General features: G+C 40.8%; 1 protein-coding gene across 1 annotated transcript in view; it reads right to left on the bottom strand.

The window, feature by feature from the left end:
- GPC6 (glypican 6) overlaps positions 1-15407 on the bottom strand; it is a 1044505-nt gene that overhangs the window by 772845 nt on the left and 256253 nt on the right. The window contains exon 2 of the mRNA XM_045810992.2: positions 54-212. Within this exon, the coding sequence (XP_045666948.1) occupies positions 54-212 (159 nt within the window). The remainder of the gene's footprint in view (positions 1-53; positions 213-15407) is intronic.

The raw sequence follows: 15407 nt of genomic DNA on the forward strand, positions 1-15407 counted from the left end.
ACCGAGATTCTCAGAAAGGCACCCCCAGAACAGAGCGAAGCTGTCCCACCTACCGTCAAACTTCTTGTGCCTGGACACGAACGTGGTGCGTACAAAATGGCTCGTCTCTTCCACGAGGTTTTCAAACTCGAGTTTACTTTGCTGGCTTAATTTGTCTTCCATTTCTGTGGTGCAGCATGTATATTCTTGAGGGCAGATTCGTAAGTGTTCCCCTGCAATGAGAAGGTAAACGTCAGGACAGGATGATAAGAACTTCAGGGGATTTGCTTCCCCAACATTCCCCTTAAATCCTGGGGCACCTGGTCTAGCAACACTTCGGGCCAGCCCCTTGAACATAGCTGAGCCTCAGAGGACTTAACAGCCCAAGCATTTGGGACTTCAGTTGAATCTGATGTTGTGTTCTGAACATTTTTGTCCCTCCAAATTCATATGCCGAAATCTTAAGGCACAAGGTGATGGTATTAGGATCTGGGGCCTTTGAGAGGCAATGAGGTCATGAATGGAATTGGTGCTCTTATAAAAAGACCCCAAAGAGCTAGCTTGTCCCTTGGACACATGAGGAGGCAGCCAGAAGATGGTGTCTGGGAACCAGGGAGCAGGCGCTCACCACACATAGAATCTGCCCATGCCATGATCTTGGACTTCCCAGCCCCCCAAAGTAGGAGAAATAAAAGTCTTTTGTTTACAATCCACCCAGTTTGTGTTATTTCTGTTACAGAAGCCCAAACAGACTAAGACACCTGATATTTAGTTCCTGTCCCTGCCATGTAAGGGAAAGTATATTGAAGACCTCAGAAGACCATGACAATGTCCCTGCTTTTATTTGAAATGTGCCCAAGTGGCACCAGGTGGCAAGAGATGTAATACAGTTATACGTGTGCTTGTCTTTGGAAACCTCCACTAATGCAAAAGACACTCAGTCCCATCACCACAGCCTGCATGACAGCAAGGGCAAGACAAGATGGAGATCATTGCTTGTGCTCTGTTTCTGCCTGTCCGTCTGTCAGAACTCATCAGCTTTGCTCTTGGGGAAAGTGAGTGTGTTTTCAATGGCAGGTCTCATGTGCCACACTTTCCCTTAGTTGACAATTCTTGTCAGAGAGAAAATGTACTCCTGCAAGGAGGAAGACACTGAGGGGCTTAATTAGTGCTTATGTTCTATGGAAATGTAAAATAAACGGTAATGAAACTCATGTATTTAATTCAACATCTTTATCTCTGGATAGACCAGGCCACTTCCTTTGGCAATATTGCTTTCTTCGGTGCTATTTGCACGGAGGAACCAAACCTCTGCTTCATCAAATTAAAATAGACTGTTAATGCATAAAATGTGAATTTCCAATGGAGGCAGCTCTGTTAGTGTCAAAATGTTTGGCAGAGCCTGTGGAGGGAAGAAGAAAAATCCACCCAACATCTTGGTAAGTAAGAACAACAAATTGCCCCTGGGATCAAAGTCCCTGTAGGGCACTGAAAACCAAATGCACAAGGTACTTGATGCAGTGATTAAAATTCATTTATATTGCTTAACGGTGCTTATATAAAATTATGTCCTGTGACCGGTGTGAAGTACAGGGTGTTTCATGTGCATGTCATTGGATGCTTTAGTGCCTACTTAAAACAACCCCAGAATTAAAAAAAAAAAATGACCACAAATGTGTGCTGCAATTAGACCTTACATAATTCCTGGAAGGGAGGGAGAGCATAAAATACCATATGTATATATTTTTGAAAAGGAAATGGAAACATTTGTACTCCATTGTCGTTGAGAGCGATAAATAACAAATTCACGGTAACAGCTTTCTTCCAGGAGAAATTAGGATTTGAGAGAGTGCTCAAATACTTGTCTCTGTAATCTCTGATCTCCTAAGTCGTTTGATGGATTTAAAACATTTTATAATAAAAACTTGGAAATGTGTCACTAAAGAGTAGTAGCCACTACAGCTGTGCTAGAGAGGAGAGCAGGGGGTAGGTATTAAGAAACACAGGATGCCCTTGACATTCAGAAGCCAGCCCGGCAACCCGCAGCTAGGTCATGATAGTCCATTACACCTAAACAATCTCGCAGGATGCCAACCCCAGACCACAGTACTCTGAGACCACGATAAATGAGACAAAGCAAAGCCACTTCAAAATGTTCTCTAAGCACACACAAAAACAAGGCCCTATGCCATCCAAAAAGTACTGGACGTTTCCTCTCTGAGGCAAAATGAGTGTACGTCCTTACCATTTACAGATCGATCTTCAGACTACTCTCCCTCCTCGTTGATCAGATTTACTGAGATACCTTTTTGTAGACTGACCTCTGCTTTCTGACAGCATCCAACGAGGCTGAAGCCCTACTTCTCCGAACCCTTCCCCAAGCCTACCCCACTGCACTCCACGTCCTATAGTTGATTCTTTCAAAGTTGCTCTCACTAAGAAACCCCATGGTTCAGGGACGCCTGGGTGGCTCAGTCATTAAGCGTCTGCCTTTGGCTCAGGGCGTGATCCCAGAGTCCTGGGATCAAGCCCCGCACTGGGCTCCTCTGCTGGGAGCCTGCTTCTTCCTCTCCCACTCCCCCTGCTTGTGTTCCTTCTCTCACTGGCTGTCTCTCTCTCTGTCAAATAAATAAATAAAATCTTAAAAAAAAAAAAAAGAAAGAAAAGAAAAGAAAGAAACCCCATGGTTCTCCATGGTGGAATCTTGCTTGAAGATAAGTGATATCTTACACAACTACAGGTGTGTTCCTAATAGGTTCGCATTTGAAGGTACTGACCATACCATAATGGGGAGGGATAGAACGATATGAATTTTGAGATTGTTCTCCAAGTCATTCTGATACTCCCATCTTGGTAAAAAGCAGAGTTCGAGAGGTTAAGACACTAGTAAAGAATAAAAGTGGTTTTAGCAAAAGCAATGGCCTACAAATCTCTAATTTACTTTTTATAAAATATAAATCTAACTGATAAGGACAAAACTCGGTATCCAAATTGAATGGATATTTAGCAATAACAATTCTGCATAATGTTCCTTTCTCTGACCTGTTATAAACCATTTCCAAAAATCTCCCTACTCTATTTCCCACCCTATTGTGTGCAAATGGAATGTCCATTTCTCAAGATTTAGTACATCGGGGCCGCATTCTACTTCTGAATCATTACAAATGAGTTTTCAGCAAAATGCACTGGACTTTTGGTGACAAGCTGATCAAAAGAGAATAAACATTTTATGACCTGAGGGAAATAGCTGTATTTGGGATATTTGTGGAAGAAATGCCATGGATCTACATTCATGAAATTAGATTGGATTGGAAACACTGTAATCTCCAATCATTCCAAGAAAATCAATATTTTATGTTGAGTGATAAATAAAAACAGGAAGCTACTTACTTCTTCACGGGACAAATTTATTTTTTTTTTAAGATTTTATTTATTTGAGAGAGAGAGTGTATGTGCATAGAAGCAGGGGGAAGGAGGGACAGAGGCAGAAGGAGAAGCAGACTCCCCACTGATCAGGGAGCTTGATGCAGGGCCCAAACCCTGGGATCATGACCTGAGCTGAAGGTAGACACTTAACCAACTGAGCCACCCAGGCATCCCCATGGAACAACTTTAAACCAAACCTACTCTGTGTGTGTGTGTGTGTGTGTGTGTGTGTGTGTGTGTGTGTGTGTGTGTGTGGGTCATGAGGCACGTGTAAGTGGCTGCCATTCGAATTCAATGCAGTATTAGATATTTTACAGAACTGGAAGTGTCCTCAAGAAGTCAACACCTTCATGCAGCTCAGGCAGAGAGATAACTAGAGCCATGGAGAGACAGACATAGACAAGCACGGAGAAAGCGAAGAGATGGAGAGATTACCGGAGTGTTTTAGATCCTGCTGTAGGAGGAGTAAATCTTCTGTGCAGAGTACTCATTAGAGTGTCTAGGGAGAGCCCATGCTGATGTCCCCCAGCATACAGGATCCGGGGTTGTGACACGTGTGGTTGAATCTAGGCTGAGCCTTGTTATCTTTCCACCATATGCTAGATAAGAAGGTAGTAGAAGAAGCGACCCAGTGAAGTACAGTTCCGTTCTCCCCCAAACTGAGGCCACTGATATTTGTTAAAACAACCGGGTAACTTCGAAATGCCAGAAAGACTTAGGACAACTGCGCGATTTGTTCTGACTAGGTTTGTTGATGTATTTTGTTTTTGGCCCTAGTACAGGGGCTTGTAAACCATGGCCTCTGGGCCAAATCTGGCCCACCATCCGTATCTGCCGGCCCGGAGAACAAAATGGTTGGAGAAAAAAAAAAAATCAAAAGAATGCTATTTTGTACTATATGAAAGTTTCATGAAATTCAAATTCAATTGTCCATGAATAAAGTTTTATCAGAAGACCATCCCACCTCTTCTTTTATGCATTGCCTGGGGCTGCTTTAGTATGCAAACACCAGAGCAGTCATGACAGAGGCCACAGGGACCTTCACCTGGAATATTTACATTCTGAAATCATATATGGCAGCTGCTCTGCCATGTAAAGAATTAGCTCTAGCCCTTCCTGTTCCAATTTGTCCAAATGACAAGAATATGAAACTTCTCTCAGCTTACATCGTGTTTCCTAACACTTACGAGTATTTGATATAATAATGAGATTCTTCCAAAGCGGTAACTTACGAAGGAGAAGAAAATGTCGTCCTTTATGAGCTTCCCACACACTCTCTCAAATTCCCTTAGGTTCTCTATGTTCTTTATTACATAATTAGATACAGCATTTAGCTCAATGGGAGTACCCCTAGATACCTCCAAGATCGCTAATATGAGACATGCTAAATAGTTCATTCTTGGAGATGAGGATAAGAGACCATAAGTGCAGGCAGTGTGGGATGAAAACAACGATGACTGCACCTTCACTCATCAAACATTTATTGAAACCCATGTGCAACTCATGATGGAAGGTTCATGTCCATCAAGATCAGGCGCAGGGTCAGGCCGTTAGCTTACACAGGTGCATGCTTTCTTGGGGTACCTGCTGTTCATGCGGGGGAATTCCCAGGTCCTGGCATTTTTTTAGAACTCTTCACTAGCTCTACCATCAGTAAGGGAAATGACAGAGGTGGGACAAGGGAGTCCCACCAGGAAGTGGGAGACTGAGCAAAGACTCAGGGACATACAGTCAGACTATAAATTGTCATCTGTTTTCAGAGAAAGAAGAGATGGGCTATTCCTCCCTTTACATGCCTCTTTTAACTGCGTGTCACTCTTTACGACATCTTTCCCCAAATGCCTGCCCAGATGTTTGTTTTCACTCCAAGACACAGAGGTGACAGGAGAAATGTGATTCTGCCAGATCGCGCTCCCTTCAGGGACAGCCCTGGGTCTGAAAACCGCCAGGAATAGACTTGGTGAGTGGCAAGAGCAGGAGACAGGAGGACCTCGTTAACCACAGAAGCCAGCCTCTGTGGGTCTGCCACAGCAGACTCTCTGCCCTCGGAGGTGACACGGGGGGGCCTCAGAATGCACATCCCAAACAAACCACCGAGATGAAGTGCCCCAAATGCGTCACATTTCACAGACCATAGCCAGCCAAACACTTGGCTTTTAGAGAGCTTTGGAATGTGGAGGGAAATTACTAACCTTCCATTTCCTAAAAGGTAGGTAGGTAGGAAATCAAAAACTAAAAAGAGCAAAGAAGACGGCAAGATCTCACACAACAGAACACTTTAATTTCTGAACCTTCAAATTCCATTTGGTGACAGTGCACTGTTGGTTTTAGACTTGGCCCTCTTCAGCGTGTATGGTCTATGGAGAGTGCTCTCATTCTCGAATTCTTCAAATCCCCACCGCCAATCCGCCATGCCTGGTACCAAGCGAAATCTCTTCACCTTAGATACGTCGCCTCAAATAACCATTCCGTTTGCTCACCTGGTGCCTAGCAAGTTGACTGGAGCAAATACTCTACGGAAACAGGCTTAGGGAAGTAAAATACTCTAGAAGGAGTGAACTTCTAACCAGAGTTTCTGAGGGATAAAATAATTTAAATTGGAGCTAATAGCCCTGGACGATTTTCAGTCTCATAAAGCTCCTCGACGAGCTAATCACGAGGGGTGGAAAACAGGAAAGCAGTAGTTTTAAATGTGCGTTCTACTTCATTTCTCTGAGTTCACATTCCCAAAACCTCCCAAAAAAGCACTTCTTCAACATTTTTCAGTGTGAAGCGTTATCATAAATCATCCTTTCACGTCTTTAAGGGCTGCTCCTCTCTAGCAGAGCTGTCAGGACCATAATCCGAATGCTCACACTTTCACACAAGTTTTTAAAAATTCAATTGATGTTCTTCTTCAGTGGATCTTATCACTCAAATAACCTGTATTAGTGTCATCCTTTGATGTTGTCAATTTCCCAATAAAGACTTTAAATACTAATTCTTTTAGTTATAAAACGTTCACTCAGTATTTTGCAAAAGTAATTCTTTTGAAGGGAACCAATAAGGTAATTGCGTAAATCTGTCCCAACAATTGCACAGAGACGATTTCAAACATGCCACTCGAGACGGTAGAGACCCCAGTTCCACACTGCCAATGTTTCTGGTCTTTACCATTACCTTGCCTTTTTTTCTTTCAGAGAGGCTGATGGCGAGGGCTGGGGACTGGCAGAGAAGGGGAGGTCAGAATTAACAAGGGGTGAGATGTAGGGGAGATGTGCCCGGCCAGTGTTGGAAGGCAGGACAGTGCTAGAGAACAGGAGGCAGCTGGAGAGAGAAAAGTGATCTTTTCCCTTCCTCCCATCTTACCTTGTCTCTAATATATCATAAAATTATTAAACTTGTAAATACTCTGATCATTTTTAAGTTTTCTTAAACTTAAGGTTTCTCCTTGTCTTCAAATGAATACATCTAATTTATTATCGAATCATACATATAAAAGTTTGAGACATTTAACAAAAACACTGCTTTAACACAAATGATTATTAGTAACTTGTATGCAGACACACACACACACAAATACATAGAGCATTATTTCTTCCCAGTACTTAAAAAACAAAATAAAGAATAGAAAGATCTCAGAAGAAAATCTGAATTGCTTCAACTTTTCTTCTATACAGCAAACTGCCCAGCAAAACCATGGTTAAGCATCACAGGGTCAATAGCAAATCATAACAATGTGATTCCATGATCCAAAATATGCCCCAAACCAGCAATTCAACTTATTAAAACATTTTTGTAGAAAATGAATGTGAGCCAAAGTAAAATATAATCTTAAAGGCAATTGATGAATCACAGTAAGGCAACTGATTATTCTATACCCATAAGAGGAGAGGTTTATGACACGAAAAGGTTTTTGTCCTTAGTTATGGCAAAAGAAAGAGGATTAGTTATATTGTTGTTCTTTGTGGAGTTCTGAAGCCTCTTCTCATCCTATTCTGTGTCTTGTTTATTAAAGTATTTAAAGAATCCAAAAACATTAGAAATAGAAATAACCCAAAGGCCACATACCCCACCCCAGAGGTGTATTCAAATTGGACTGGGGGAAGATGGACCATGGGGAGTTACTGGGCATTCTTTTCCAAGAGATCTACCTATAACCTATTCCGACAAACTCAGCAACTTCCCATGAAGACCTTTCCTTTCCTACTTCTTTGAGAATAAGACTCACCCAGTTTGTATTTCAATATAAAATTTTTAGATAGGAAGTAGTCAAATGATAAAAAAAAATCTCTTCAACATTCAAAATGTTAATTTGTTGGTCTCAAGACAGTTCTTCAAGAATTAAGACCAGTAAAGAAATATTGCTCTCATTATTTCTGTATTTCAGACTCAAACTAACGGCTATATAAGCATAGAAAACTTCAGTTATACTCTCTAGGTACCTGAGAAACAGGATAAGCAAAATGCCAAGGCAGATAAGAATCCCCAATTTCACGTCTCCCATCCCATTACAATGTACACTTCTGTCTGCCTGACACTTTTTGAGTACCCCCTGTATGTCAGGCCCTGGGATGTATTTTTATTGTCTTCATTTTACAAACTAGGAAGTGAAATTATAGAAAGGTTAAGTAGCTTAATCTTTAAGCTAGAAAAGATCTGTCTCCAAAGCTAATCCTTATAACCACTCTAACTTGTGACAAGATTCACTGGACCACAGCAGTAAACTTAGAGACATCACAGAACATCTCAAAATTTCAGAGAAACCTGACATGTGTACGAAACCACATGAACTAACTATTGGAATTAGTTTAAGTTTCAACATCAGATTTTACTACCTTCTTGCAATGACACCATATCTTTGTGAAGCTGGGTTTTTTTTGTTAATTTTCCTTAATTTCCTTAATGTTCACATGGGTAGCACGTGAAAATCAGTATGGAACAGGAAATGAAAGTGGTGATGTCTAATTCGAGTGTAGGTTTGAGAAGCTGTGTGCTGCCCATTGGTAAATAGTCATGACTAAAAATTAAATTTTCAAAATGTTCTATAATGTATATGTAATGTGTACAAATGGCTACTAGCTCTTCATGATATAAATTCTTAATTGTTCAGATTTAATAAGAAATGGTTAGTATTTCTCCTTCTGGCCTAGGGATGTCATAGAAAAAAATATTTCTGAGGCACTGCAATAATTTTTGTGTCCAGTGGCTAGTGCCAGTAACATGGAGAAACACTTATCACTGTGCTGCTATGAAGGTATTTTGTAGATGTGGTTAAGATGTATGACTTGAAGTAAAAAAAATAATAATACTCTCAATAATGTGGGTGGGCCTTACCCAATCAGTTGAAAGCACTTGTGAGCAAAAACTGAGGTTTCTTTGAGAAGAAGAAATTCTGCCTTAAGACTACAGCATCACTCTTGAGTCTCAGCCTGCCAGCCCATTCCGCTGCATGAGTCAATTCCTTAAAAAAGACACACGCGTGTGTCCGTGTATGTGTGTGTATGCATGTCTTACTGGTTTCACGTCTCTGAAGAACTGTGCCACAAAGGCCTCCATGAACAGAGAATGTATGGGAACCTCTGTACTAGCTCCCAGGGCATCTACAACAGCACTGATCACAATCACCACGCTTCTCTGTTTTACCCAAAGTTTAGCACCACTGCTTACTCTTTTTAGGCCCCTTTCAGTGCCTATCAATCCCAGTATCCGAGATATTACAGATGGAGTCAGTGTTGTGTTGGTAAATGGTTTAACAACTGGTTCTCCAGGTTTGAGAAGGAGCCATGATTTACAGAGTTTGCCAATTATCAGGGTATGAATTCTCCCACCATGGCTGATTTCTCGCTATCAAAATGATGTTCCTAAATGTTGAGCTCTGAAAGGCCACGCAGCATGATAGAAACCCTCAATAAAGAAGGTCTAGAGGGAACATACCTCAACATAATAAAGGCCTTATATGAAAAACCCACAGCTAACATCATATTCATCGTACACTACACACACACACACACACACACACACACACACACACACACACAGGAATATTAGTCAGCCATCAAAAAAGAATGAAATCTTGCCATTTACAACAACATGTATGGGGAAGTTAGACAGTTTTATGCTAACCAAAATAAGTCAGTCAGAGAAAGACAAATATCAAATGATTTCACTCATATGTGGAATTTAAGAAACAAAACAAATGAGCAAAGGGAAAAAAGAGAGAGAGACAGACAAACCAAGAAGCAGACTCTTAACTGATGGCTACCAGAGAGGAGGTGGGGGGAGGGGTGATGGGTGAAACAGGTGATGGGGATTAAAGAGCACACTTATGATGAGCACTGAGTAATGCAGAGAATGGCTGAACCACTGTACTGTACACCTGAAATGAATGTAACACAGTCTGTTAATTCTACTGGAAACAGAAACTTAATTAAAAAAAGAAAAGTCATGGAGCAGCACACCATCGTATAACATTTCCTCCGTAGAGCTACAAAAGATGCCAGGAGTACATCTAATCATGAGATAATTAGAAAGTGATGAGTTTTAAGTATTTATTACCTTGGTTTTCGATATAATTTATTTAATTGTAAATTATACAATTTAAATTTTAATAATGGCTGTGCTAAGGTATACCTGGGTGGCTCAGTCAGTTGCGCGTCTGACTCTTGATCTCAGCTGAGGTCTTGATCTTAGGGTCCTAAGTTCAAGCCCCATGTTAGGCTCCACGCCTAGCATGAAGCCTACAAATAAATAAATAAATAAATAAATAAATAAATAAATAAATAATAAATAATAAATAAATAAATAAATAAATAAATGCTGCACTTATGCACAGGCTCACGAAATTCTTGAAAATTGCAATAATCCATTCTTACAAGCTGCAATGTGCTAATGAACCACTACCTGAAGCTAAATGTACTGTATATTGTTAATTGGCTGCTTCTTTCAATTAGTTGGGTTCTCGAATTCAATTAAAAAGCCCCTAGACCAACCGAATCTGCCATTTCCACTACCTACCTTTAGATCTACGGGTCTATTTGCCTCAAAGGAAAATTGGTTCTTCACAGTCATTTCTGACTGCCAAAGTACAGTGAAAAATTCCCCTGAGAGAGATGAGGAGGAGTGCAATAGACTAGTTATTTTAAGGATGGCAGACAGTGTGGACCATGGCTAAACTGTGTGTTTAAAGGAAAAGTCACCAGTAGTGACAAGCAAGGTTATCATCCAGCAAGGTGACCCAAGGTGACTGACCCATGTTTTGTGACTTTCAGTCGCAGACCATTGCCACTATTCCAGGACTCAGGGAGAGAGTTGAGGGGGAAGCTGTTCCCCTATGCTACTGTTATAAGAGACCTAAGGTTCATTATACCACAGCCACCTGCTCAGAGCCACTGCTATTATACTCATACCCAGTAATTACGAGCCCTGGCTTATTTACCTTTCGAGAGTTCATTGCCTTTAGCATAGCTGTTTGCACACAAGAGGTTCTATAATGAATGCTGAATCGGATGCATTGGACTCTTTTTGCTCCTTCCGATCACTCATTCATCCGTTCCCTTCTTTCATCACCACTCAGCAACACACAAGCAGCAGGGTATGCTTGGTGCTAAGGGACAAGAAGCGCAGAATCCAGCATGGGGAGGTGCACATAGGAACTAAGGGCCATCTGATAGAAAAGCACGTCATCCTCACCACCTGCACAACTCCCAGACTCTCACGCCTCTTACAGGAACAGTGGTAACTGCAGGCGCTCTTTGATGGTAGCTTGCCCACTTGATTTCTAGACAAGAGTAGTATTGTCCATCTACCCAAGTTTCAATAACAAGCAGGAACATCCAAGTAGAGGTTTCACCTGTTTCGTTCACTTCACCCCAGCTCAAGTATCTTTCAAACTGGAGGACCTAAAATCGTTTAGCAGGTGTTCACAAAGCATTCACGTTTCAATTTTAGAGAGTATTTCAGAGCTCATCATGTGAATTAAGGATAAGTGTTTCTTGTGAAAGATTTGCCACCGCTGTGTATATTATATATGCATTAGGTTGTGATAAACAATGTTATTTCTTATAGCAGTTTGTGGGCAAAAATTTGGAAGCCAAAGTTTGATATTGTGTGTAAGCAAGGACAGAAAGGGTAAAGAGCCCACTTACTAATAATGCATACTTGTGAAACCATAAATAGCCAACACTCCTTTAGAAAGGCTGGACTGATTTTATGCATGTTTTCTTCTTCAGTAATGTCATGATGTCTTGCCTGGAAGAATTCTTAGAGATGTCTAATCTTTACCATGCTTCCTAAAAATTTTTACACAGGTTTATTTTCCACTCGTGTTTCATAAACGTGCTGTAGTGGGACCCATAAGAGTGTCTACTTGCTAACCTAGAACAGGTGGATATAAGAAGCATTCACAAAGATGTTGCAAGCTTCATGCCTGCTCACAATTCATTTGCCATTTGTCTTAGAAATTGCCAAAAACTTCCTATTCAACTGTTCAAAAATGTCTATAAGCCTACAGGCTGCATGGCGTCTTTATGGGCAGGCTTGGTCAGATCCAGTTAAGCTTCTCTGACACTGTTTGCCAAATCCAGGGAAACAGTAACTCACCAGGTCTCCGTGACCTTCTGCAAGTCAACTGACCAGAGATTGCTGACGTATTTCTTTCTCTATCTTTGACCCACATTGCATAAATCAAACCAACTGCTTCCGATAAGTTCAACCACAGATGATGATCAACTTCAAGTTTATTGCAGTTGCAATCCAATACCCCTCTTCGCTTACTCAAAGTTAACCATTCTTACGCTTGAATTTGGTGATCCTGTGGTGATATACAATAAACCAATTTACAAAGTGCTTATTTTTGACCCTGATAACAGCAGATCAGCATTCTTACTAAATTATATGACAGCTCACTTGCAAATTTAGGATTTACTGTTCAAAGCCCAACGGCTGTAAACTAGTGCGGAACAATCCAGTAAAGGGGCCGAGGCCAGGTGAGAGTGATTAAGAACCTAATCAAATTCAACTGCAGGTAAGCCTTTATGAAAAATTATTTTTCTTCCCCATAAAATATTGCAATTTTAGTAGGCATCCGTAAAACCATGATTGCAACACTGATCGTATCCTACAGAGTAAAGTAATAAAAGGCAAGGTGGCTAGAAAGGTTTCAAGATCTATGGTGTCGTCTATAAGTGTATATTTCCTTAATTGTCTGCCTCCATGACAATGAAACTCCATAATATCCAACCTTTTACAACTCATAGAACCATTAATTTATCATAATTACTCTAATTCCCACTAACCATTTAAGATGGATGCCCACAGGTAAATATCACTCAGTCTCTGTTTCACAGATGAGTGATAGGAGGCCTACAGAAGGGAGATGGTCCTTTTCCCCTGGCAACGCATTTGCAATTAATAAAGGGCAAGAGTTCTCTTTCTACAATTTGTGTATGGGGACCCAGATTTTTAAATGATACTACATCAAATGCCATAATAAATTCTAGCATCCTTTCCAACCTGGGCTCTAAAATGTCAGTGTGTGGGTGACAACAGTATACTCAAGCATAACCATGCAAAAATTCATGATTAAAGCTCAGCCATCTCGTTTTAAACCAAGAGGACTACAGAACCTCAGAAGAGACTGGAACAAAAACTCTCCTGAAATTAAAGCACATATCCCTACATCCTTAAAAGAGAAAGGAAAGGCCACGTTGAATTTTAAAGAACACAATGCATAAATATCATTGAAAAATGTTTTGACATGGAACATAATGTTTGAAAAGAATGCCTTTTTTTAAACTTAAATCTCAATAGGAATACAAAATCAATACTTAGGGGACACTAGGAATAATCACAGCATTTTCTTCTTCATAGTCTCTCTTCGGGATATATTTCTTAGACGGCTTCAAAGAAGGCAGAATCAATGGTCACCTATATCCTATAATGCAGACGAGAATCACGTGTAGCTTTGCTTTCACTAAGCACTTAAAATCCCTACATCCAAAGTAAGTGCCAAAGTCATATCATTTAACCCAAGGAAATACATGACTTATCAGATTGGCTCTTTCAGAATAAGACATTAGTGGAAAGTCTCTCAAGCCAGGCCCTACTTCTGTTGAAAAGACTAGAGGGTGATGTTGTTCCACTTTCGGGGTGCAGATGCTGCTTCAGAAAGTTCACTTTAGCCTATGTCTATGCATCGCCTCACAGTTGTCATTACAAGCTACACACTCGGTGGTGAAACTCCCTAGATTCCACGAATTAGGGGAAGACAAAATATACATAAAGATACGTGTAGACAATTAATAGAACACAAAGGAGCTAAAGGTCCAACTTAGCCCAATTGATAATACATGATCTGATTTCCTGAGTTTGTCTTTAGGACTTCTGCATAGTTCCTTGAGTAATAAGTATTTGGGGTTCACACTCTTCATCCTTGAAAAGTCCCCTGAATTTAAGTAACTTCTCCAAGAAATTTGCACTGATCAACTCAGTTGAGGTTAACCTACCTGTTCCACACAACCTCATTCCTTTTGATCCGTGTATTTATTACGGTGTTCATCCCCATGTATTCGAATTGAAGTTATTTATGGAGAAGTCTATATTTCCATCCATCTTTTGCTACTCTCCTTCTTGAGACGTGTGCCAAGCAGAACTATTGGCAGCCCAAACTTATTAAGCTCAATTAGACTCTTGACCTTGGCAATGCTACCCTCTCTACACGGACAGCTATGAGAGCTTCTCCTTGGCCCCGTACTCTTCCCCTCCTTCTCTCTTCTCATCCTTCAGTCTCAGCTTCAATACCACTTCTGAGCCTTCACAGATCCTCAAGTATAGGTAAGGTGCCACTCTACTCGCTGCTGTCCCATTAGCTCTGCACACGGTCTTTTTCTACATGTGTCACTACGCTGCAATGACCAGCCTATCCACCCATGTCCCTCACAGGAGCACAGCCTGACTGAGGGCCAGGACTGAGATTTGTTCATCAATTGCCCCCCACTGCCTAGCTTAGTTCCTGGCCCATAATGATGTTCTATATATTCTGGTCCAGCCAATAAAGGAAATAAAAATGAATTGGTACAATAATGCAAGTAAGAGACTTTGTACTCCGTAGAATACAAGGAGAATATTAGGTTTACACAGAAACAACTAATTTGAGAGAAAGACTGCTGAATCATAGCATACCCAGGAGAAGGCAGCAAAGCTGGTGAGGGGCCAGTAACTCTGACATACAAACACAAAGTCTGTAATGTTCTTCCAACCGAATGGAACTCAAACCACCTTTTAAAACTAAGTAATCTGAGGGGCACCTGGGTGGCTCAGTCAGTTGAGCAGCTGCCTTTGGCTCAGGTCATGATCCCGGGGTCCTGGAATTGAGCCCCATGTCGGGATCCCTGCTCAATGGGGAGCCTGCTTCTCCCTCTCCCTCTGCATGCTGCTCCCCCTGCTTGTGCTCTCTCTGTCAAATAAATAAAATCTTTTAAAAAAATAAGTAATTTGAAATCCCAATTACATTCCCTTAAAAGAAATCTACTGGTAGCCTAACTACCCATACACATGTTTTTTTAAAAGTATAGAAAACCCAACCGTAATGTAAAAAAGACATGTCAAAAGTATGCTATCACAAATAATATGCATGGTGAGAATACATAAATGCTGGGACAACGGCTAAACTTGGGGCAAAACAAGTAGTCAGGTATCTGACCTGTATGTACTATCGCCATGAGCACGACCACCATTCGCACTAACAGAAGTGTGTTGAACTGGCACAACGATATCACAAATGGCATTGCTCCCAATGATGAGACTTTTCTGAAAAAATTACTGACTCTTGGTAAAAATCTTCAAGTGAAACAAATATAATTTTTTCTTGATTTACATAATAGTCATATTTCCAGAAAATTTAGAATATATATATATACACACACACATATATATCGCACAATGATATTTTATGTGTATAATAAAATGGAGCTAGGTTCTAGGCCCGCCTTCTTGTAAAGAGAGTTTTTACCTATCAGCAAATC

Source organism: Ursus americanus, chromosome 10 (assembly GCF_024610735.1).
Source record: "Ursus americanus isolate L20-20 chromosome 10, mUrsAme1.1.p, whole genome shotgun sequence".
NCBI lineage: Eukaryota > Metazoa > Chordata > Mammalia > Carnivora > Ursidae > Ursus > Ursus americanus.